Source organism: Protopterus annectens, chromosome 5.part1, assembly GCF_019279795.1.
Source record: "Protopterus annectens isolate FY-2018-M chromosome 5.part1, PAN1.0, whole genome shotgun sequence".
NCBI lineage: Eukaryota > Metazoa > Chordata > Ceratodontiformes > Protopteridae > Protopterus > Protopterus annectens.
Window position 1 is genome coordinate 322435560 of NC_056736.1, and position 26142 is coordinate 322461701.

General features: G+C 40.7%; 1 protein-coding gene across 1 annotated transcript in view; it reads left to right on the forward strand.

The window, feature by feature from the left end:
• GPR180 (G protein-coupled receptor 180) overlaps positions 1 to 26142 on the forward strand; it is a 552808-nt gene that overhangs the window by 280979 nt on the left and 245687 nt on the right. Inside the window, exon 5 of the mRNA XM_044073002.1 lies at positions 17273 to 17322. Within this exon, the coding sequence (XP_043928937.1) occupies positions 17273 to 17322 (50 nt within the window). The remainder of the gene's footprint in view (positions 1 to 17272; positions 17323 to 26142) is intronic.

The following is a 26142-nucleotide window of genomic DNA, read 5'->3' on the forward strand; positions in this document are numbered from 1 at the left end:
GTAGAGACCCAGAGCCTCAGGATGCCCCACTGGGTGAACCCTGCTCTTCTGAGACCTCATCAGAAGCCTCCACTGATGAGGTTCCCAGGAAGAGGTTATGCAAGAGGAAGCATCTGGATGCCCCGCAGGAATCCTTCACTTAAGGCACTGACTTAGATGAGTCAGAAGAGTCCCCATGGTTCCCCTCTGAGGATATCTCCTTCGCAGATATCTTGGAAATTCTTAAACAGAGGGTTGGCTGGAAGTCCATTAACCCTACTGATGATGAGTCCGTCCTCCTGAAGGCTTTTGGGTCTCAGCCCTCCACCACTTGGGTGTCTCCGCCTTTTGATGAGCTGATGGAACTGGTCCCTCGAAAGGCGTGGGAGTCCCCAGATACCATGGAACCTTTCCCTCGGAGGCCTAATAAATTTATAACTTCTCTCCAGGACAAGGCCTTTCTAACCAAAGGAGTACCTGTCCTGTTGATGCCATGGTGGTGGCGGCAGCCACCAAGAAGGACTTGTTAGAAACTTCAGCATCTGTCCATCCTCCTAATAAGAATTCCAGGATCATGGACAGATATGGAAAGTGCATGTTTAGTTCAGCGGCCTTTGCTCTCCGATCGCTGAACTATCTCACACATTTTACTAGACTACAAAGAGATCTAAATGAGCTGGATGATACTCTACAGAGTTCAGTAGCTGTGGGGGTATCGGATAAATTAACTTCCCAGCTTGCTACCCTCAATTTCCTTGTAAACTCTTCCATGCATCTGGTCTTGTACACAGCTGATGGAAGGAGCAGGGCAGCAAGTACAGGAATTGCTCATAGGAGACATTCCTGGATGCGCTTATGCTCCTTTGCGGAGCCCTTTAAGTCCTCCTTTGTTAACATCCCTTTCAATGTCTCGTCCCTTTTTGGATCCAAAGTGAAGGAAATGCTTACCAGGTGTGAGCAGGACGGAAAGACTCTGTCTGCTATCGGAGTCCATTTTTCCACCCCTACCAGACCTTATCCCAAAGGTCAGAAGAGAGGGAAGATGTGGTTCCACAAAACTCAAGGAGCTTTCCAGGGCACATGTGGTGAACCCCCCTCTAGAGGCAGAGGAGGGGGTAATAATGGAAGATGCCATCCACGTGGCAAAGGGGTCCGCAGAATCAGGGCGACAGAGATCAGTTCTTTGGAAAGCCCTATCAGTGCTCCTGAAAGGAGGCCCGCCTGTCCCATCTCTGGAGGCAGTTGGAGGATGCATATCTTTGTACCCAGACGCCTGGCTAAAAATAACAAAAGATCACTGGGTACAAAGCATCATATCCAGAGGGTACTCCATTCCCTTTGCAACCCCACCCCCTCTTGTAAGGAAAATCCCAGGCGTTCCACCCAGTCATAGGGAACAAGCAACCATAGAGATTCAAACAAAGGTTGCTGGAAAAAAGTCATCCACCCAGTCCCGGCAGACCAGAAAGGATCAAGAACGTACTCAAGGTTCTTTGTAGTTCCAAAGAAAACAGAGGACTGGAGACCCATCTTGGATCTCAGCAGACTAAACAAATCTGTCAGAAAGACAAAGTTCCAGATGGTCATACTACAGTCGATACTTCCCTTTCTTGGAAAAGACAATTGGGTGTGCTCAATAGATCTCCAGGATGCATACTACCACATCAAAATGGCCAGATCATCCAGAGATCATCTGCGCTTTTGGCTTGGAGACAGTCACTGCCAGTTTCGAGCTCTCCTGTTTGGTCTCACTACAGCCCCCAGAGTGTTCACCAAATGCATGGCAGTAGTCATGGCCCACCTGAGACATTTAAGATTCCAGATGTTTCCATACCTAGACGACTGGCTCCTCACCGCCACCACCAGGCATCAACTCATACAAGCAAGAAACACAACCTTAAACCTCTGCAGTCAGTTGGGGATTACCATAAATTCAGAAAAATCTGCCTTGTCACCATCCAAACATACCACTTTTATAGGAGCAGGTATAGATACCATTTCCATGACTGTAAAACTTCCACCAGAAAGGGTTTGTGTTGTATGAAAGCAGATGTCCTTCAAGAATGCAACTGCAGTCATAACATATGGGTTGTCCTGCCTCAGGCAGCCCTCGGTCGGCCGGATTCCAAAGTCTGGGTTCGGCGTCGGCTGGTGTCACCTCCACTCCGACGTCAGAACGGCTGGAGTATAAAGGCATCGGCCGACGCCATCTTCTTCACTCTTTCTTGCCACGCGTTGCCCGAAGCAGAAGCAGTTCGCAAGTGCCGGTCGGTCAGCTCCTGTGTTTTCAGTACCGAAGCCATCTAAAAGCTAAGTACCCCGTTGGGGAACATTTTTTCTTGCCTCAGCCGATGTCAGAACAAATTGAGAAAGTTAATAATTGTTTGTCTTGTGGTAAACAAATACCTCATAAGGACTTCCATTCTTACTGCCTTCCTTGCCTGGGCCCAGACCACAACGTCTCAGCCTGTGCTGCCTGTGCTTGCTTTAATAAGCGCACTCTCAGGCGCCGGGCAGAATTTGCCGAAGACTTTTTCGGTGAATCTTTCGTGTATATCATGCCGTCGGATCAACTGACAACTCAATCTACCAAAAAACGAAAGGACTGGGACCGACATCCTCGGCCCGCATCCACCACCGATGCAACTCCTAAACCCTCCGCTAGTGCTTCGGTCCCTTCGGAAGCAGTAATTCAACCGCTCCAGGCCGACGACACAGCGTTAACACGTCCTTCGGTCTCTGAGACCTCTCCGGTGCCAGTTGTTGATTTTCCTCCGGAAACCGAAGTACTGGATCTACCCGACACCATTCCTGTAGACAAGGTTACTCCTGCACGTGGGGCTGCAAGGCCTCCTGTATCCATGTCCCTCAAGGCCTTTGCACGTGCTAAGGCCGCCAGCCAGGCCAAGGCCCATCCTAAACCTGCTGCTCAGGCCCCTTCTTCTTATAAGCAGATCATGTCTCTTGCTGCAGATCTTTTTTCTCTTATCAGGGGGTCTCAGCCTCACCCAGACAGAGGTTCTCAGCCACCTACAGAGAAAAGGCCCAGAACTGAGCAGGCTGACAATCTCTCTTCAGATGAAGCCTCTGGGGATTCTGAGCATTCAGATACCCAAGAAGAATCCTTCCAGGCCTATGAGGACTCTGATGCTGAGGAATCAATTCTCTCTGCCTCGCCTCCAGAGGATTTCTCATTTGGTGAAGTCCTGCACTCTGAGGGAACATTTTAAATGGCAGGGTCAGGAATTCTCTAATTCCAGGAAAAGGCTACGTACCTTCCTCAAGCTTCCCCAGCACAGACCTTTAGCTATTCCTCCAGTTATGGATGTTTTGGATGATGTTTTTTCTGACTCCAGTGCTAACCCTGATTCTCTCCCCCCCTGCTCCTGTCAAGCCAGACAGATATTATAGGGTCCCTGACACTCACAAACATCTTTTTAAGGCCCACTCTGTGGATCTAGAAACTATTTCACAGGGCCCCAAGGGAGTGGCTACTTCCACTGCCAAGAATCCACTGCCAGCGGATAGGGAAGCTAGGTCCCTGGAGAGATGGGGTAAAAAAGTTTATACCTCTACCACCCTAGCCATGAGGTCACTTAACTGCCTTTTTCATATGTTTCAGTACCAGGATTTTTTACTGGATGATTTACAGAAAAAGTTAGCCTCTCCTGAGCCTATTGATAGAAAGGCATTGCAGGATCATATACATAACACTCAGCAGGTTAACAATCATTTTCTTCAGTGTGGTTATGATGCATTGGAGGCTTCATGTAGGGCAGCTATGACTGGGGCTGTGATACGTAGACATGCTTGGTTAAAAGATCAGCCATTGCCAGACCATGTTAAAGTAAAGTTACTTGATGCACCTCTGGAAAAACAGAAGCTTTTTGGTGCTAATGCTCAAGATGTGTTGAAATCCATTGAGGAAAAAGCTAAGTCAGTACAGACAGTCAAGGATTTCCTCCAGGTTCAGCCACCCAGATTCAGCAGAAACTGGCCTTCAAAGAATTGGTCCTTCCCAGACTCTGACAAGTTTCAAAGGGAAAAAAACAGGCGTGCCCGAGGTAGAGGGCAATACCGAGGATCCTACAGGGGCCGCCAATGGCAACCTCCTAATCAAAGAAGTGGCGCAGGCAACCCAGCTGCACCACAAGGACAATCACAATGACTTGACTTTCATACCGCCTACAAAGGCTCAAAGAGAAGCACCTTTGTGCAGAAAATTAGCCTTATTCTCAAAAAACTGGCATATCTTAACCAAGGACAACTGGATTCTGGATTTAATAGACAAGGGTTACAGATTCCACTTCCATACTTTACCAATAAGACAAGGCATGCCAAACCTGCCACATCATCAAAGGGCAGAGGCACTCACTCAAGTTTCAAAGCTGTTAAGTATAAAAGCAATAGAAAGAGTTCCTCCTCAGGAACAAGGCCAGGGATTTTATTCAAGACTGTTCCTTGTTCCAAGAAAAGAAAACAAATGGAGGCCTATACTGGACTTGTCTACTCTAAATACTTTTCTCATTGTGCCAAAGTTCAAAATGCTGACGTTGCAGCAACTCCTTCCCATGCTGGGCAAGGGGTCTTGGCTGGTCACTCTGGACCTCAAGGAGGCATACCTGCATGTCCCAATCAGACAAAGCTGCAGAAGATACCTCAGATTTCTTGCAGGGACAGAGCATTATCAATTCTCAGCATTGCCGTTTGGCTTATCTATTGCGCCCAGAGTGTTCACGAAATGCCTGGCATCAGTAGTGGCACACTGCAGACTCCAGGGGATTCAAATATACCCCTACCTGGACGACTGCCTCATACAAGCAGACAACAAACAAACCTTAATAGCAAACTTGGACTATGTCGTTCAACTACTGCAGGCCTTGGGATACACAGTCAACATTCAGAAATCAAGACTACTGCCATCCCAACAGATTATTTTCCTAGGAGCCAAACTGGACACAGAAACTCAAATGGCCTACCTCACAGAGGAAAAACAACAGCAGTTACCAGAGTACTTCAAAGGCCTATCAAAGCTCTCCCAGCTGACTGCAAGGAAAATCCTGCAGGCCCTGGGGTTCATGGCATCTTGCATTCTTCTGATACCTTTGGCAAGACTTCATATGAGAAAGCTGCAATGGTACTTAAAAAGCTTATGGTCCCAACACAGCCAAAGCCTAGAGGACGTAATCCCACTCATTCCATGTCTGCAAAAAGAATTTTTGTGGTGGGCTCAAGCAAGTCAGTTAAACAAAGGCATGTCTTTCAACAGACCTCAAGCAGGTCAAATGATTACAACAGACGCCTCAGATCATGGATGGGGGGCGCACATGGAGGGCAGATGTATTCAAGGTCTATGGACACCAAGGGAAAGACATCTGCACATAAACCAAAAAGAGATGTTGGCAGTGATACATGCAATCGAGACTTTCTAAAAATCACTACAACAAGGACATTTGCTAATAAGGACAGACAACACCACTGTCATGTGGTATATAAACAAGTAGGGAGGCACTCATTCTTATCCCATCTGCAGACTGCAGGGAGGCACTCATTCATATCCCATCTGCAGACTAGCAATGATTCTCTGGGAAAAATCCCTGAGTCTGAAGATACATTTGCAATCCCAGTTTGTGCCAGGCAAGGAGAATGTACTGGCGGACAAGCTGAGCAGAAATTTCTTGGATCCACACGAATGGATGCTGCATCCTCACATTTTCTCACAAATAACAAAGACATGGGGAAGACCGGACGTAGATCTCTTTGCTTCTCACATGAATCATCACCTGAAAATGTTCTGCACAAGGACCCACTATCCTCTAGCCTGGAAAACGGATGCTCTCTCCTTCAGCTGGAATTCCCTAAAAATTTATGCATTCCCTCCTCTACCTCTGCTGACCAAGGTGATACTGAAGATCAAAGCAGAACAACCAACAGGCATTTTGATAGCTCCAGACTGGCCAAGGCAACACTGGTACCCATTGCTGTTGAGCATAACTCGGACCAAACCGTGGCCTCTGCCCCTATGGCCCCTACTTCTAACACAACACAATTACAGGACTGTCCATCAAAACCTGAAAACATTGCATCTGACAGCCTGGAGGTTATCATGACTCTTTCCGCTATCTCTCTTTCCAAAAAAGTTCAAGAGATCTTACTGGAAGCACGCAGACCTTCCACCAGAAAAACCTATTCAGCCAAGTGGAAGAGATTCAGCATCTGGAATGCCAACAGGGGTCCAGGATACAACATTACTGAGTATACCTCAGATATTGGAATACTTGGCAGAAATGTTTCATACTGGACTCTCATATTCTTCTATAAAGATTCACGCCTCAGCAATCTCAGCAAAATACAATTGTGATCCACCAGTGTTTTCACATCCTTTGCTAAGACAGTTCCTAAGAGGGATAAAGAATATCAAACCTCCCAGAAAACAGCCAGTACCTGCATGGGACCTCAATTTCGTTTTGGAAAAATTAACTCTTCCTCCTTTTGAGCCAGCAGCAACTTCAGAAATGCAATTTCTATCATGGAAAACGGTCTTTCTATTGGCAGTCACATCTGCAAGAAGAGTCTCGGAGATGCAGGCACTCATGGCAGTACCTTCCTTCCTCATTTTTCATCAGGACAGAGTTTCTCTAAGAACCAATCCTACATTCATGCCAAAAGTAATTTCCAGGGTGTCTCTAAATCAAGCTATTCACCTGCCTACTTTCTTCCCCAATCCTCAAAACAGGGGGGAAAAACTGCTGCATACTTTGGACATACACAGGCAACTACGCTACTACTTGGACAGAACTAAGGCCACCAGAAAGTCTGACCAACTGTTTGTAGCCTGTGCTGCTGGAGTACAAGGAAAAGCAATCTCCAAACAAACAATTTCAAAGTGGATTGGACACTGCATCAGATTCTGCTATTCTTTCCATGGAAAAGGTGTGCCAGCCAATATTAGGCCACATTCCACCAGAGCTATAGCCACATCCACAGCTTTCCTCAGAGGAGTGGCTACAAAGGACATTTTAGAAGCTGCTACATGAAGCTCCGTGCATACATTTACCAAGCACTACAACCTGCCCTTATACTCCAGATCCCGAGCAGGCTTTGCTTTGGCAGTCCTGCAGGGCATTTTAGCTACACCATCCCTTTCTTAGTTCCATCCACCCCCAGCTTGGCTATGGTATTCAACCCATATGTTATGACTGCAGTTGCATTCTTGAAGGACATAGTACAGTTTTGTACCTACCATAAATGAAGATGTCCGATAGATATGCAACTGCAGTCGGATTTTCCCACCCTCCTACCCCTCTGCAGCTTTCTTATGGGTCCACTACCCCTATTCCTATCAGCTGGGGGTATCTCCTATGGTGTATCTGTTTATTACTGTTGTGCACGTCTGGAATTGTTTATCCATTCACCAAATTTAGCCTTCCTAGGAGGGCACCCGGCATCTGGGGCAAGAAACACTGAAGAAGATGGCGTCGGCCGATGCCTTTATACTCCAGCCTTTCTGACGTCGGAGAGGAGGCGACACCAGCCGACGCCGGATCCAGACTTTGGAATCCGGCCGACCGAGGGCTGCCTGAGGCAGGACAACCCATATGTTATGACTGCAGTTGCATATCTATCGGACATCTACATTTATGGTAGGTACAAAACTGTACTGTCCTGAATCTTCTAGCAAAAGAAAAAGCCCCAGCGTCAATGGTGCTGAAATTATTGGGGACAATGGTGGCAGCATTCGTTGTGATTTCTGTAGACCGAATGCATATGCATATACTGCAGTGGCTTCTGTTCACTCAATGGTCCTTTCAAGAACTTCCAATGTCACATCATATTGTGATAACGCTCATGCAAGGACGACCTTTGCTGGTGGCTGACAACTCAACAAAGCACCCCTTTGTTGTACCCACGCCCATTGCCACTGTGACCACAGACGCGTCCCTTATATGGTGCAAGGGCATTATCAGGGAAGAACAGCCCAAGGCACGTGGAAGGAACACGAGGCTCGCCGTCATATCAGTGTCCTAGAGATAAGAGTGGTACTTCTAGTGTTACAGTGCTTTCAAGGCTCCCTTCCTCTAGGGACTATTGCAGTTCAGATGGACAACATGTCCGTAGTCTAGTACATAAACAAACAAGGAGGAACCAGATCTTACCCCCTATGTCTAGAGGAAATGAGAGTATGGCAGTGGGCAACTTCCACCCAGAGCTTTCTGATAGCAGCGTACATCCCGGGGAAGTCCAATGTGATAGCAGACAAATTGAGCAGAGCAATTCTATTGCCTCACGAGTGGTCCCTGAAACAAGAAGTGACGGAAAGGATATTCCGAAGATAGGGCCAGTCTTGCTGTGACCTCTTTGGAACTACAAATAACACGAAATGCAGCAGCTATTTTGCCCTAATCCCCCATACGGGAGATTCCCCAAGAGAAGCGCTTGTACACAGTTAGCCCCTGGGTCTCATTTATGCCTTTCCAGTGATACCCAAAGTTTTACAGAAAGCAAAGACTCTGGGAAGGACCATCATTTTAATAGCCCTTTACTGGCCTCGTCAGATTTGGTTCCCCTTTCTGCAGCCTCATCTATTGGAAGAACCTTGGATCCAGGACCCAGTTCCAGATCTTCTGATTCATTCATCAGGGGCTCTTCATCCTGCCCTTCATGCCCATAAATTGACAGCTTGGCTGCTCCAATTCCAAGAATAGCCAGATTTCAGAACCTCTCAGGTGTAGCTCAGCACATTCTAACATCTTCTCATAAACCATCTACCAGGAAGTTATACCTTGGTAAATGGAAAATATTTTCGATGTGGCTGTATCACAGCAATATTGACCCATATGTGGCTTCAATTTCATCCATTTTACAGTTTTTAACCAAGCTTTTCAACAAGGGGCAGCTGCAGCAACCATTATGGTTCAATTGGCAGCAATTTCTAATTGTCATCTGAGTGATCAGGGGTCTAGTGTCATGTCTCACAGGCTCCCTAAAGCATTTCTTAAAGGTACTGTTCATTTGAGACCCCCCCGTTAAATCCCGGCTACACCATGGAATCTAAATTTTGTTCTTTTACAAATCATCCTATCCAAATTTGAGCCAGCCTCATCTTGTGACCTGAAATATCTGTCATGGAAAACCATTTTTCTAGTAGCTATTACTTCTGCTCGGAGTTTTTCATTGTTACAGGCCTTATCCATAAAACCAGCCTCAACAACAAGCTTACAAATCTACTAACGGAGCTGATGGAGATGGTCCTGATGAACAACTTTATTTTTTTCAATGGCGAACTGTTCAGGCAACGTAAAGGGGTCGCCATGGGGGCATCTTGTGCCTCATTTTATGCCAACGTGGTGTTGCATAAATGGGAAAATACATTTGTCTTGATACCCCCCTGGCAGCAACACATCCTTTTCTACAGACGCTACCTGGACGACATTTGCATCCTCTGGGGAGGCTCAGAATGTGAGTTCAAAGAATTTTTCCAACACATCAACACCTTGACCGATTTTCTACAATTCACATATACTGCTAGTCCTCACGAGCTCCATTACTTGGACATTACCTTGTTCAAGGATTTCAACCAGAATACTTTTCATTCTAAATTATACCGCAAACCCACATTTTCTAACTCATTGTTACATTTTGATAGTGCACATCCCCTATATCAGAAATGGGGAATCATTAAAGGGCAACTCATAAGAGCGAGTAGAATCTGTAGCACTGATGAGGACGTTGAGTTTGAAGTTAAAACCTTGCGAGCTTTGTTCCTGGAAAGAGGATACCCCCTAGAAATGTTTACGGGTTTGGTTGATGAGATCAAAGTATTGAGAAAAACCTTATACACACCTATTTTGGGAAAAGGACCAGAGTTGGCAATTCCATCAACCTCCAGAGTATCCAACCACCCCAGGAACAGCTTTATATACACCTATTCATCTAGTTGCAAAGAAATGGAGGAAACTGTTAGAAACTACTGGCCGGTCCTAGCCCTTTATGAAGATTTCAAGGACATTTACCCCCCAGACCTAGTTTCGTTAGGAAAAGAGGTACTAACTTCAAAGAAATTTTTGAAAGGAAATCAGACAACAAAAAGAAGGTGAAACTATCTAAGATGGGCACTTACAAATGTGGCTCCTGTAGCCAATGCCATGCTTTTATGAACGGCAAATCCGTGTACATTCCATCCAGGAAGTTTAGGACGAAACCAACTGGTTCCTATTCTTGTGGAACCAAAGGGGTGGTATACCTGGGTATTTGCACCATGTGTTCGAGTTTCTACGTGGGGAAGACTGAAAGAGAATTCAGGAGACGGATCTACGAACACTTATATGACATGGCTAAACAGAAAGAAACTAATGCTTTTTTTAAGCATTCCCTTCTTTTCCCAGGTTCTAATATCAAATTCTTTGTTTTAGAGCAAGTGGAACCAGATCTCAGGGGTGGTGACTGGGAATCCACCCTCGAGTACCGTGAGTTGGTATGGCAATTAAGGTTAGATGCAAGGAGACCACCGGTACTGAACGGGACCATTAGCATTAAACCTGTATTGAAGCTTAGAAGGGCACGATTATAGTTATTCCACTCCAACTAATTAGCTTTATTGGTCCATGGTCACAAACAACATGCCCTTTCTTCATCCCCACTTGGCACGTGTATATTTTATGAAGATATATAATGCAGGGACCTAATATTTACTAGATTCCATTTCTCCAATTCTTGCGCTCCTTCTGTTGGTTTGATAACCTAACACCTGGTTCTAGTGAGCCTTTTTAATAATAAGGTTGATGTGAATAAAGAAAAGGAACCAAGACTTTTATTATAAACTAACATTAAACAAAAGGCTCCCTAACATTTCTATAGAATTTTATCCCAGGTTTATCAGAACACATAGATTTCCAACGTTTCCAACAGCAGTATTTTAAACTATTTTTATTTTGATTCTATTCATATTTGAATTAACGTGTTTAATGTTTTGTTAATTATTTATACATAATCCAGCTGTCAAAAAAATATATATTTTTTAACAACATAACATTTTATCTCATGTTCTAATTAATGCACAGCCCCTTTAAGGAATTGAATATTTGATTGACAACACTTGTTTTTAATTAATGTGCTATTCATGGTTATAAAAAGGTTTGGCTTCAGCAAATGCTCTTGTACTCGCTTGAAAAAGCTCAGGATTACCCTGAGCGAAAGCGCTTGTGTTTATTTTCTTTTGGAGCTACTTGAATAAAGGATTTTCGCATTCTACATCAGCTCTTGGTTTTTTTTTTTGTTCCTGGTGGTTGTGGAGTCGTTTTACTTGGATTTCTGGCATCATTTTGGATTTTCTTATCCATAAAACCCCCATATTTGATTTTTCATAATGACAGTTTCCCTTAGGACAAACCCGTCATTTTTACCTAAGGTTTGTTCAGAGACAAATCTCAATCAGACTATAGAATTACCTGTTTTTTTCCCAAAATATACTAATAAGATGGAACATATACTGCACAAGTTTGTCCACAGGCAGCTTTGATTCTATTTACACAGGACCATGGACTTTATAAAATCAGAACAGCTCTTTATTTCATTCTTAGATTCAAAGAAAGGTGCTCCAGTGGTAAAAACGACCTTGTTAAAATTACTATCAGATTGTATCTCCTTTACATATAGTTCTGTTCACACACTACTACATCAAAAAGTAAAGGCCCACTCAACTAGAGCTGTCTCCACCTTCAGCCTTTCTGGCAAAGCTACCAATAGATTTGATTTGTGCAGCAGCCATGTGGTCTAGGCATCATGCCTTCATCTCTCATTACAAGGTGGATAGGGCCTCCAGGGACAGGGATTCCTTTGGTTCCGCTGTCCTTAGGAATATACTCCTGTGAGCCACCCGAGAAAGATAGTGCTTGGGATGCTAACCCATCAGTAAGAATGAAGGTGAGATTGAACAACTTCACATAAAGAAGTTATGTACTCACCATAACGTTCAATATGAGTTGTTCATCTTGCCTTCATTCTTGCGTCCCACCCTCCTAACCCCCTTCCAATTTTTTCTTGGGGACCGAGCAGATGAACAACTCATGATGGTGTTGGTATTTGGTTTATTCTTGATATTACTATTACAAATTTTTATATGTTCTCCTTACGTTAGTTGGCAGCAAACAAGATCTGAGGGAAGCACCAGTGCATCATGGGATAGGGAGTAGGCCAAGAGCTGGTTGTGAAAACCTCAAGCTTTTGCATTTTGGCTGAGTCGAACCCATCAATAAGAATGAAGGTGAGATTAACAACTCACATGGAACGTTATGCTGAGTACGTAACTTCTTTTTTTTATGGTACGGGACACCAGCAGCCCTTATGCACATATTTCAATTGTGTGCACACAGCTGGGTAGTTGTAATGTGAAGCTTTTCATCCTTCTTTTTTCTTCATAATCTTTTTCTTCTGGTTTTAACAGTGGTATTGATGTGTGAGGCTACAATGCACTCTTAAGTTTTTTCAAATACCAGACAGTGTGAATTGTAATCCTCCATAATAATTTACAATTATTATGTATTATTTATTATTAGTATTTTTTAGTTAATTTTGATGGTATCGATCAGTTATGTACTTAAGTGAGTGGGTCAGCTTGGATTGATTTTTATTTTTTATTTTATTTTTTATTTCTTAAGGTTAGCCTTTAGATAGTGCTTGTTGATGGCCTACGAGTAAGGAGTATATATATATATATATATATATATATATATATATATATATATATATATATATATATATACACACACACACACATATATATTTTTCAGAATATTTTTTCGAGTATTTCTTCAGAATTTTTGGTATCATTATGGTTGGATGAGCATATATTTGCACTGTGTCAGCTGTTTATAATGTTTAAAATGCTTTTTTACACAAATGCTGGTCAGGTAACTTTTTGTTTTAATTAAAATGTTATTTTTATCATTTTTAAGGCATTTTAGTGAAAGTATAATAGGGGCAATGTTAAAAGTTAATTTATAAGGTGATTTTTAAATGTTCATGTTATGCAAAGTTTCAGTGTTGACGTCATGTTTTTGTATTTAAATCACTCTAGGAAGTGGCGCATTATTTTAAATTCTAACTTCTGATGAAGTTGGCGAAGTGTCGCTGACGAAAAGCAGGATCGTCCTGTTGCTTAAAATAAATTTTTCAGTGGTTGATTATATTTACGTGCTGTGAAGTGGATTTCTAATTATTTTAGCATTCTGGTGGAGCGTTCATTTGGCTCACTTTCTTTTTCCTAGAAGTGCAGATCACATTAAGACTAACTAAAACTGTTGAAAATGTAAGATCCAAATACAATCAAGCTTCTGAGAATTTGTTAATTTTACAAATATTTAAAATACTTCTCTCTGTGGAAGATTTTCAATCCATATCTATGTAGTTAATCACTGTATATTAATCAGATCAGATAATGGTAGTAGAAGTAGCGAACTTAGTCAACTTAATAAAATATATATATATATATATATATATATATATATATATATATATATATATATATATATACATATAAAATTAAAATATTGTACAGAATTACTAAGCATTCAAAAGGAATCCAGGCAGGGTAGGCAGTCTGTTTCTAGTCGAAAATCCTTTATTAAGTACATAGACAAGCGATCTAAGTAAAACAAAAATAACAGTAGTAGTTTCCTCACAAGCTTTCTATCTCTCTCTCTCTCTATATATATATATATATATATATATATATATATATATATATACATACACACACACACACACACACACACACACACACACACACACACACTTTTTATCAGACAAGGGAGTGGTTTATTGTGCTGTAAAACAAAGTGTTATTGGTATACATGTTAAATTCACACCTCTTCCCCCATCACTGTGACATTCGAGCTGGTCCCGGCCTACTTAACTATCATAATAACATAACCATTATGTAATTTAAATTAAAAAAAATTGGTTAAATAAAATTAATTTTTAACCAAATTAAGTAGTTTATTAAGTCCGTGATGTTATCCAAGACAGTGTAGTACATGGCTGCAGATATATAAAAACCTTAGACCATTTGGCAATCAAAAAATATATGTAAATATATACATATACACTTTGCATGTAAAAAAATCCAGTGTAAAAATCATATTCTATTTTCATAACCTGTTGTTAACAAAGATTGCTTTTGTCCTTCTAGACTTCATCAGGTCTGTGTACAAGAACCCTAAAGACTATTTACAAAAATATTATTGTATAATTGGTTAGTATTATTACACATAATTTTGAATAAATTGGAAAAAGAAAAAGAATCAATTTATGATGAAAACAAAATATACACTTAAATTAGATTTAACATAATATTTAATGTGTTATTTAAAACCAAATGGAAGAATAAAATAAAATGTCATGTAAACAATGTGGCAATTTTCTAAGTTCTAGTACACTTTTAAGTGAACAGTAGTAGTTTAGTCCAGGCTTCCTAAAAGAGTTCAGCTTTAATTGCCACATGAGTTCATGTTTTTCCAGAATATTTGGGATGTCTCCTTCAAACTCACCCATGTCTATGCGATCTGGATCTTAAAACCTGTGTATCTTTTATGAAGAGAGAGGTGTTTGGCTAGTGCATTATTTTTACATTCAGAGTGGATTTCTGACAGATGACATGAAATCCTACGCTTAAGTTTATTTATAGTTTTGCTCACATAAAATGTATCACATTCATTGCACTGTGCCCTGTAAATTACTTTTGCAGTGTTACAGTCACCCGCTGCACATATGTAAATTACTTTTGTAGTGTTACCCCTGTAAATAACTTTTGTAGTGTTACACCCTGGACTAAACTACTACTGTTTACTTAGTGTACTGGAACTTAGAAAATTGCCATATGACTAAATGTATTTTATTCTTCCAGTTGGTTTTAAATACTATGTTAAATCAGTTTTAATTTAAGTGTATATTTTGTTTCCATCATCATAAATTTTTTTATTTTTATTTTTCTTGTTCTTCCACTTTATTCAAAATGATGTGTAATATTTAGACAATTCATATTGGAATTAATCCTCAAAAATTAGTAATGAAGACTTCTCTGAAGAATACAAGAAAATAATATTAAAGTCTACAGATAAAACCACATCTTCATTATACTGGAACATTTTCACTTCGAAATTCTTACACAGACCTTTTGTCACTCCTAACAAAATTGCAATTATGTATAAATCAAATAGAATTAAATGCTGGAGATGTGATTCTGAAATAATAGCTGATTGGATGCATATGGTTAATGAATGTGAAGTCATCTCCCCTTTTTGGAAATAAATTAATAACTTCATGCAAGCTGTATGGTCACATAGATGTAATATTTCTAAATTTTTAGTTTTATTTAATGCTCCGATTCCTGAGATAATTCCAAAAACCTAAGTGCCTCTTCTTTGATCTGTTCGTTATAGCCAGAAACGCAAGTACTAAAAATTGGAAAAGTAAAGTTACCCCTCCAGTGTTGAATTTATTAGTATGGGAAAATTGTTTGCAGTAGTGAATTGCATACTATAAATATGAGAAATTCTAATATTACACATTCATATAAATCTTAGCTTAAACGTAAAGACTTGCCTTGAAAAATATTCATTGTTGTTGGTAACTTTGATGTATTGATCAGCTGTGGACCTATGGAATTAGTTGTTTGTTTTATAATTGATTTGTTTATCTATTGTTTTAAAACCAGGTAAAAATAATAATGACTAACTGAAAAACATTTTCAGTATATTTTGTGTCATATCCTGTTTTACCCAACGGAATAAATGCTTTGAGACCAGGCGTCAAAGCATCTGATCTGTTTTTTTTCTACTGGTATTCCTTTCAGAGGTGCAGCCTGGTAATAGACTAATTGACCTGTCTTATGGTATCAGCACTGTTTTCTATATGCCAACTTTGCCGTTTCACTTTTTAAGAATGCATTTTGTTATTCTTCATCTTGACTTTGGTAAAAACTTACAGAAATTTAGAACTGAACACTCCATCTGCAAACCTTACAGTAAATTATAATTAGGCTGTCCATCTCTACCCTAGAAACACCTCCACCACCTATGTTTACCATACATAGTCTAGCTGCAGACTGGTTCCTTTAATGGGCATCTCTTCATTTTTCCATAATGTCTGATGTACCTCGTGAAGAGGTAGCAGTTTTTCAGGAGAAGAAAAGATAAAGCAGTTTTACCTTCTACATTTGGTACTTATGTGTAATTATATTTTAAGGGACAGAAAGTAGTTTTGATTACCAGAGACCACTCCTGGGCGGAGTCTGTAAACGGTCCATGGAGCTCAGTGCTGTACCTCGGAAAGTGATGCATATAAATAAATACAAATAAATTGTTTATTGGATTTATAATTTATAATCATCATAGAAGTAAAAATGATGGATATGGTTTGATGTTGTGGAGATCGGTTCTGTGAAAACCTTCATGTTGAGGTTGAGTATTGGAAACAGCAGCTCAAAGAAAAAAAAATGTTTTCTATTGAAAGGAGCAGAGCTCCTCTGCACCCCATGTATGTCCTGTTTTAACTCTTGGTCACCTCTCCGCCATGGGAAGGGTACCCGGTTTCAGATTCAAAAACCTAGCTTCAGCATATCAGTCTTCCCAGAGCCGATCTTTGGGAAACATTACTAACTTTGATGAGGCTTGCATAAAGAGAAGTCTGGTGCCTGCAGTACCTGAGATGTTTGAAGACTGTAAGTATTGTCTCTTTTTTTAGCATGTACCTATGACATATGATCTTGATGATTTTAAGGTGCCATTGCCCCACTTCTTTAAGGACCCCGAAAATGATTCAGTATATCAGGAAGTGTACTGAAGTGCATCTTTCTAGTGTTTTAAAAGCAAATTACATTCCAAAATCCTGCTGTCACTAAGTTATAGCATGTCTGCAGCTAGTATCATAAAGGTCATGAAATGTTTTCAAGGAATATATTGCTAGATAATCTGTGAATTTATTTGCCCAGCTTAAGGGATCTATAGTCTGGAAAACGTCACAAAGAGATCAGTTTGAAAGAAAGAGTACCAGATTTGTGGTAAGTGACCTGATATTAAAAGGCTTATGAAAGTAGTATTCTAATAGTGCCTCATGTTTGGATTTATTGAGTCGCCAATGGTGTACAGTGTTATGGCTGAGTATTTCACAGTTGGAAGAGTACTATTTAAAACAGAATTACAGCAACACTGAAAGTACATTGACATTTTTTTGCTGAAAATAATGCTGCGCAAAATACATGGATGGTACTTACCTTGTCCATTTATTTTTCTTTAAGGTATTCAGGAGATGGCATAGGAATTCCTTTTATGGGAAGCCTTGCAGAATGTAAGTTGGAATGCTTTATTTTGGTTACGATGTTGCTTATTATGAAAAATAACCGCGTGATAACTAATGAATATTTCAGAAGTAGAATGTACGTGAAATGTGTAACTGGGCAACCGTATTCTTGAGTTTGTGTGTGATCAAAGTTAGAACACTGTGAACCTTACGTAATGGAAAGGTGCACTTTTTGGTTAATTTAGGTTTTGTACTCATTCTGAAAATATAGTTCCTGAGTTAAGTAGTCCCTCTGTTTCATCACTTTGTCAAAAATAAAATCTCTCATTCAGAGTTTCTATTATTTGCCATCATCATTTGTCGCAGAAGGTGCATCTAAAGAACCCAAGTGAAAGCTAGGGTTTCTACATGTCCCTGTTTATGCAAGACGGGCTGTATTTGGGCACTTGTGTCCTATGAAAATCCTGAAATGTGACAGTGTCCTGAAATTTTAGAACAAAAAGTATTTCCAGAATTTCCATTAATACCTGCATAAATGACTTTTTTTCTGAAATATTATGTGAAACAGCAGAAACAACTGATCTTCTACAATTCTACCCAAATTAACTTTTATTTTGGCAACAAAGCAATGTCCTGATATTTGTACTGGCTGTGGGTATTCTTTGTACTGGAAAATATGTTTCTGTAAGAAAAAAAAAAACAGTCCCCCATTGGGTACTTAAAAAGGCAATCTATAGTGTAAGCGTCTTCTTTTGGCTTTTCCCGGTTAGGGGTCGCCACAGCGGAACTCCGGTCCGCTGATGATTGGCAGTGGATTTTTACAGTGCCAAGTTGCCAGCCTGATGCCTAACCTTCAAAGAAGGCACACCCATTCACGCACGCTCGACTGGGAGGAGGCTATACAGGCCCTAAACAACTATAGTGTAAGTGATGGGATTAAAAAGATTAGTAGTGTTGCACAGCAGTTGGTGGTGCCTTTTTTTCTCCACTTACTTGCTGTGGCTTAAATGAATGTATTAACAGACTCCACATTCTTCTTATTCCTTTTCCTGCTGTAGATATATGCAGTGCTTTCATCGTTCTTCCAGTAGGCATCTAATTACAGATACATATTAGAACCCTTTTGTCAAAATTAAGAATTTTCAAAGGAAATCTTGTTCCTTATTTTGTTTAAAGCCTTGGAGAAGTTAACTATACATACAGTCTACAAATTATCTGCAGACACAGCCCTAAATGCCACTGGGCATGCAGAGAGTATAATGTTGTGGTGTTACTGAAGTGGTTTTTAACAGCTTTTCATCCCAAAAAAAGAAAAGATGGTGACCGTGAGATGTGCTGCCAACTCGATGCTTTATATGTTACAGCTGCAGCATGCATATATCAGTATACCACATGACCATCTACATCCTTGAACTTTCTAGTTTAACATACAGATGTATTTAAAGATACATTATCATGCAGTCCTAAATTGAGGACCCAACCTTTAATGGGTTCTGAGGATGGGTTATTTCCAGCTATCAAAATTTGACATTATTTCAATGAAATTCCCTCGGTCAGTTACTGAAACAGCTATGTATATATTCTTAATCCTTGTTACTTATCAGTTCTTTTTTTTCTGTTTGCACAGTTCAGACAGATTTTGATCATTGCTGTCATCCAGAATTGTAGCTTTATTACCTGAAGATGTGTGCAGTTTCCCATTTTAGCTTGCACCCCTTCAACACTAAAAAAAAGTAATTTAAAAATGACAAAAAGCTATTCTGATCTGAAACTGTAACCAGACCATTTCCTGCAAATGTAACAAGCAGCTTGCTACCACTAAAATACCACATACAAAGCTCTTCTGTGCTTCTGTCTTGACCACAAATACAGTTATCAGCATTCATTTCTGAATGTCTGTACTGCACTACAGCATAGTCGTTGTCTGCAGACTGTACCCTGTAACGCCGTCTGTGAGGGAAAGGTGCTTCCTTTACCCTGCCCTAGCTATGCAACTGCTATCATCAATAGAGTTCTTGCATTTGCATGCCTTTTTTGTTTTTACCAAAGTAAATTTTATTTCTGACTTCTTTGGCATAAATGATGGAACATAGCTCCTCACAGAACTGATGGCTAGGTTTCTCCCTTCACCCAGATGTTGAGTCATTATCTCAGCACGTTAGATGTTTTTGGAGGACTGTCTAGAACTGCTACTACATGGATTTAATACATTGAGCTGTGTGGTTTCCCAAGTTTCTCAGGGGTGGGGATTACCCTTAAGTGGTAGGGGAATTGATACTATTTCAGCACAACCGACTCAGTTCTTTTGAAAGTTGCATTCCTAGCTACCACACCGAGGTGTTTATCTTGAGGTACCTGAGGCATCCTTCCTTCACAAGGTCAGCCTAACTCCAAGTCTTTGTAGCATAATCAGAGGTATCAGCCCTTTCGGTCATCCATTCACAGATCAGAGGTGCTTGAGTCAGAGGCTTAGTCTCCCTGGGCCTACATCTAAGCTTTTTTTGGATTGATTAGCCTTTCCTGAGTAGCAAACACTGGATAAAGTTATGCCAGGATCCCCAGCTCTGGCTAAATAGTTTGGCTATGTGTCCAGCTCGTTTTAGTTGCTAGAGTTGCTGATGGGAGAGTTCACTCTTAGGGACCTTGGTAGATTGCCTGTCCTAGATGCAGCATGTTCCACAAGCTTTACCATGTACAGTGCATGACACAAGGCTTTGTTTGCCCATCATTCCACAGGCAGATCACATTTTCACTTAACTTCATGTGAGCCTGTTCATGATTCTGCTTTTGGAAAAGATCGAGTGTATGGATTCTCCTCTCCATACAGCTGCTGTTGTGGGTCAGTGAAAGTCTTTTTTCTGGCTATAGGAGAAGCTATACAACCCACCCCCTTAATCAGTTCCTTTCCGTTTGATATCTACTAGAGAAAGGCTTTGAATTTACATCTGTTCCTTATTTCGTTCTCCTTTAGGCACTTAGTGCTCAGTGGTGCTCCTGTAGGCTTCAACTTGGAGCCAAGCTTGAAAGATGTCACTTCAGAAGTCTAGAGGTAACAGTGTTCTGCTGCTGCTGCTAATTAGGGTCAAGATTGCTTGCCTCTCCCCCATGGTGGACAGTAACAGCACCTTATGCAGACATTTTGTGGCTGACTTCTAGATGGCCTTAGGAGGGGATCTTTCCTGCTTATGAGGCTCTCATCCTTCCTCTTCAGCAGATAGGGCAGCGGCAGGGTATCTGGATGGCCTAGAAAGTCTTTTCTGTCACATTTGAGCTTAAGGTCCCTAACTGTGTGCTTCATCTGTCAGATTCCAGTCACTTCTGCAGGTGATACTGAGGAGCTGGAGCCTTCCTGAGGCTCACTGTACTTTCAATAAATGTATGACTCCGTCTCCATGGCTATTTTTTTGGAATCCCATTTGTCTTTGTGTTTTTTTTTTTTTTTTTAATATGTATACAACAGTGTGCCTATATAGATAGGCTTGGCTGAGGTTGTGCGTTATAACGAACAAGTTGGAGCCCCACCTGATGGATGTCCACTTTAAGCTGGGGCTCTTCAAGCAGTGATTTCAGTCCTTGTGGGATGTGTTGCTGATTAGGATGCATTCCTCATCAGGGTTGGGAGGAGAAGTATTTTCTGCATTATTTTTACCCAGGTTTCCAGAAAGTGAAGAGGAATGTACTGGCTTTTTAGCACTGGATATAGCTTCTACTGGTCTCATCTTTTTCTACTCAGGTTGGCTCCTGTGTTGTATCAGGCCTGCTGTCTCTCCCTTTGTGGTCTCAGAATGGCTGCAAGGTAAGGGAGTAGCTTTTCTTTTGGTTCCTTAGGAGATGGGTACTTTTGGCTGGACGTTTGATGTGGAAAGTCTACTTTTTTTTAAAATAAACATTTTTATTGAATTCTCAGTTAAGACAGACTCATTAATTTCTCTAAATGAAAATAGACCATATTGACATATTTTCAGTTGCAAACGTTATACATCACGTATACTCTTCTTATACAGTCATCGTCCATTAAATATTACATACCTCTTCCAATTCCTGCATTCGCTTAAACTTTATTTTTCCTCCAAAACCTTATCTGCATATATTGTTCCCACATTTGTTTTTCTATTTAATTTGCTCCTACCCTTTTCTAAAGATTCTACTGCTAGTTCTTTTATCTCTACTATATTCACTTCTAGTACAGTTAGTTTAGACCTTGATTTCCATTTTACAGTAATTGTTTTTTTTTTTGGCAACCACCAGAATTAAACTCAGCAAGGCCTACTATGTTTAGGCAAATTTGATTCTGTATCACAACTGTGGAAGGTCTGCTTTGTACCTTCCTCCATGTGGCCTCTCCCTCTCTACTCCCTCTCCTCCAGTGCATCAGCGGTCTTGCTGAAAGCAGGTATTGAATGTGGCATTTGGCCTCAAAGAATGTTGCACCTTTTGGCTGCTTCCTCAGTTTGGGTGAGGGTTTCTTGCATCCTGCCATTTTTATGTTTATGAGAGTGCTGTCTAATCCAAAGTACTACCTGGAAGAAGCAAGAAGAAGGTCTCACAGGGAGGCTAATTTTGGGGAAGAGGATTCTCCCTTGGAGACCTCCTCCTTGTGTCTTCCAGGTAGTTGTTTGGATTGGCAACCCATGTGGCTGTCAGGATGTGGGCTTCCTTTGAAGGGGAAGCCACATTCTGGATAGAAGGCAAGAAACCTGTACTTCCCATACCATCTGCCCTCTCTTTTCTTGAAGGAGGAGGAGCTGGCCAGATCTCATGTGGGCCCTTCAACCTTTTGTACTCTCTTCAAGGTGCCCATTGTTCTGTACCCCTAGTATGAGTAGAGAATAGAGGGCTAAGACCATTCCCTCTCAGGCCCTCCCAAGGTATTGGGTTGGGTCCCGGGTTCACCAAGAGTCCCACTGGTTTTGGTTCACGCCATGCCATCTTATGGCCTTCTTTTCTGCTGGCGGTGGTAAGGGGTTGGTGAGGGTGGAGGGGGCTAATGATTGGTCCCCTTCTTATCTCTGGCCCTTGAAACCCAAGATCAGGGAGATACTCCCAAATTATCTTAGCAGAAGTTTATTAAAGCTTCTGGATGACTTGGTTTGAGGTGTTCAGCTTCTGCCTGTGATAACTGCCTCTGACTTTATTCCTTGAGGGAGTTGCCCTTACACAGGGGCTTCCTTATATTCACCCCCCACCAGACTGACCTTTAAGCCCAGCAGCTTGTCAGGTCCCTTGGGTTGTACTCAGAGGATCTGCCTTTTCCATTTACCATGATTCTTCCCTTCCCTGGACCCTATGCAGGTTGTGTTTGATCCATTGCTTGGAACAGGGGCGTATTCTTAGCCTTTACCAAGGATAACTGATTAGAACAGATGTTTTCATAGTTGGGACCCAACTACTTCCTTCCTGGTATGAACCAAAGCTTAGGCCATTTTGAAAGTCTGTCAATCCTGAAAATGTCTCAGTAGGTTGAATGGAAGCAGTAGAACCCCCTTTTTAGTTAAGGACCTAGAATTCCATTAGTGCTGTAAGCCACAAGTTCACTTCCCTTAAGATGGAATATCGTTACCAGTACTTGTCTGTCTGAGTATGGAGGGGCTGACTGTTCACAACTTGTGGGTAAGTGTTCTTGATATCCTCATGGCATGTTTTTATTGCAGCCCTTGATACATGTTTGACTATTGGTCATGATGTGATCACGTGGCTCCTTTCTCCTTTGTGTTTTTAATACTTTGGATTCTATTCAGCCTTAAGATCTGCCAAGAAGGGTTAGCTGTAACAATTATGTTATTTTCTTCTTAACATATCAGTTGCTCAACTAAGAGGATCCTGGATTAGAAACAGAAGTGGATCATGGTCAGATGGGGTCCTAGGTAGAGTGATTACCAGCCCCCTCCCTCCGGCAACCATTCTAGTGTCCCATTAGTTGGCTCCCCATTTACTGTAAACACTGTTTAAACCTGTCAGTGTGCTTACCATTTTCTTCTTTAATTCTACAGTAATTACAGATATTTGGATTTAATTTTAAACTTTTTATTTTAAACTTTGTAGAACAAACACTGATAGCAGTTTGCTAAAAACACAATACAGTCTCACAGTGAAAACAGACTTAGCATAAACGGAAGTAATCTTTCTGCTCTTGAAACTCGTATTCATTGTAACTCACATTCATAGAAAACACATCTGGCCAGTGGTGGATTAAATGCTCCTTTTAGCTGTTTTCAAACCATGGGCCCCCTGCACACGTTTTGGGACCATGCATACATAAATGCACGTGTTGTTTTTTTTTTTTTTTATTCACCTTCCTGATTGTATTCTGTTATATTCCTTGTATAACACAGCACCACTTGTTAGGAGTGTGTTTTAAATTTGCAGTGTTTAATATTTTCCAATAAACTGTGAAACAAAACATATGAACTAGTATTGACAAAACTACCCATTCAGAACATTTCAACCATAAAAAGCCTCTCAGACTGCTGCCATTATAATTTACCAGCATCAGTCAATATGCACAGTCTCTGCTGAAGTAAAAGTTATCTAAATAATTCCACATTACTGAGAACTGTAACTAAAGAAAATGTTGCTGCTTGCAAACAGCTTTACATTTCAGTGCTTCATCTACAAATTCAGTGTCTGCTGCCCTTGAATAATAAATTGCCTGTGTTGTATTAAAAAAATGGTGTGTACAAACAATTCGTGTACTTGGAGTGGGAAGAGAACCCACAGCCTTCTGCACCAAAAACAAGTAAGTTACCTGTTGCAACACCTGGCACTGAACAATTCAACTATGAAACTCTATTGTAATCCTCAGTGATTTGCAAAAGTAAAACATAAATAAATAAATAAATAAAATGAAAGGAGACCTTGGCAGTTGGTGTGGGGGTTTAAGGCACTTGCTTGCCAATAGTTAAGATTAGAGTTTGACTTTGAGAAACATTACTCAACTAGATAGTGTCCCTAACTGGAGTATTTTATGTAGATAACACACACACACACACACACACACACACACACACACACACACACACACACACACACACACACATAGCTTGGCTGCTTTGCTCCGTAGTCACACACTGTGGAAAACTCCAGTCTCCACTCATGGTTTGCTTCCTTACCGCATGGATATAATACTTAAATCTCCTGCAGTTTTCTAATGGGGATTTCCACAAGCCTGTCTTAACTCTGGTGTTTGCTGCATACTTTCGCCTGCAAGGTCCTAATGCTGGTCCATTTGCTGTGCATGGCATGTTGTCTCCTGAAAGGTCATAATGCTAATTGGCATATGGAAATGCAAGAATGCATGGGAAGTGAAGGCTTACTTTTTATTTTTTGCTTACAGGTGCTGGGGCCCCCCAGTCAACATGGGCCCTAGGTAACTGCCTAGTTCACTTAGTGCTGGATCTGTTTCTGGTTAGAAATACACTGACTCTCACTCTGTAGTTAGGTGGTCTTCCAAACAATTTAGGATTTGGGTTTTATGCAAGTTGGATAAGATTATATTAGTAGGGGAACTGACTTTGATTGGGTTCCCCTTTGGTTGACATCAGTTTATTCGACAAAATTTCATCAACAACTCAGATGGTTGACAGGTGTGCGAGATCGCACATTTCTCGGGTTATGGAAATTTAACTTTTCCTCGAGATTGCACTATTTCTGAATAAGTGTATATAATTACAGAGGATGTGAGAGGTGTGGGGGGTCTTGCCCACTGCAGAAAACAAGTCGTACCTTTTTTTTAAACAGTGTTTTGCATGTACCAAGACTTCTTGCTCAGTGCATGCATAGTATAGAGTGTCAGCATTTGAAAAGTCGATCTTCTGTGGTCGACTTTATGAATGTAAATCTTTGGGTTATTCTTTATCAGTAGAGCCATATTAGTATATCACTTGATAGCAGTGGTACTGAAACTGCCTGTCGCAGTTTCTTCATTTATACAGAAGTGTTTTTTTGATGGGTGGGGTGAACTGGCAGACACAAGGAAAGCACTTTTTCGTCACTGACGTGGCATAATGGCACCAGCACAGACGCACACTCCCTGAGCAAAGAGATGTTTGAAAAAACTATACTAAATTCTGATTGATGGGAAGAATAAAACAATGGTCCTCTTTGTAAATCTACTAATATGTTAAAAAAATGTGTCTATTGTTTACATCTCCCACAGTAAACTAAAAGTTATACATTTAAATTGTGGAAGTAGTTGGTTATAATAATTTTACATATAAACATAAATTAGGATTATTGCATATTTTCCTTGTGTTCATTTTATAAAGTTATGTTTATCAGAAATAAATTGTTGTATTTCATCATAAAGAGTGAAAATATTATTATAAAAAAATACCGACTACCGTGTTTGTATAAATTAATATTGGTCTCTTCCTTCTGTAATCTGTCTTCCTGATCTTTTGAATATACTTCTTCGAGCAGTAGTGACTTCATGATTAGATTTAAGATGTAGAAACAATAGGAAGTGACAGTTAGTAAGTTTCAGTAGACACAGCATTATCGATAACTCTCTTTTTTCAGCACATCTTCTGAAGACTTCTGACTTGATTTCAATAAATGTTTCCTATTTGTTTAGTCATTCATCTAAAACATCTGACGCAGAACATCTTGGCTGTGCATGCTCAGTGAGCAAAGCTGTTGATTGCCAGAAGGAACCTTGAAGAATCTTGAGATTCCTTTCTTCCTATAGCAGTGTTTTTTGGCTTCTCCCGTTAGGGTTCGCCACAGTGAATCACTGGTCCGCAGATTGGTTGGCAGTGGAGTTTTTATGGTGTTGAGTTACCAGCCCTGCACCCAACCTTCACAGAACGCACACACACATGCATCTACTGCATGTCTTTAAAACTCACTCTACCTCAGGGAGGACGTGCA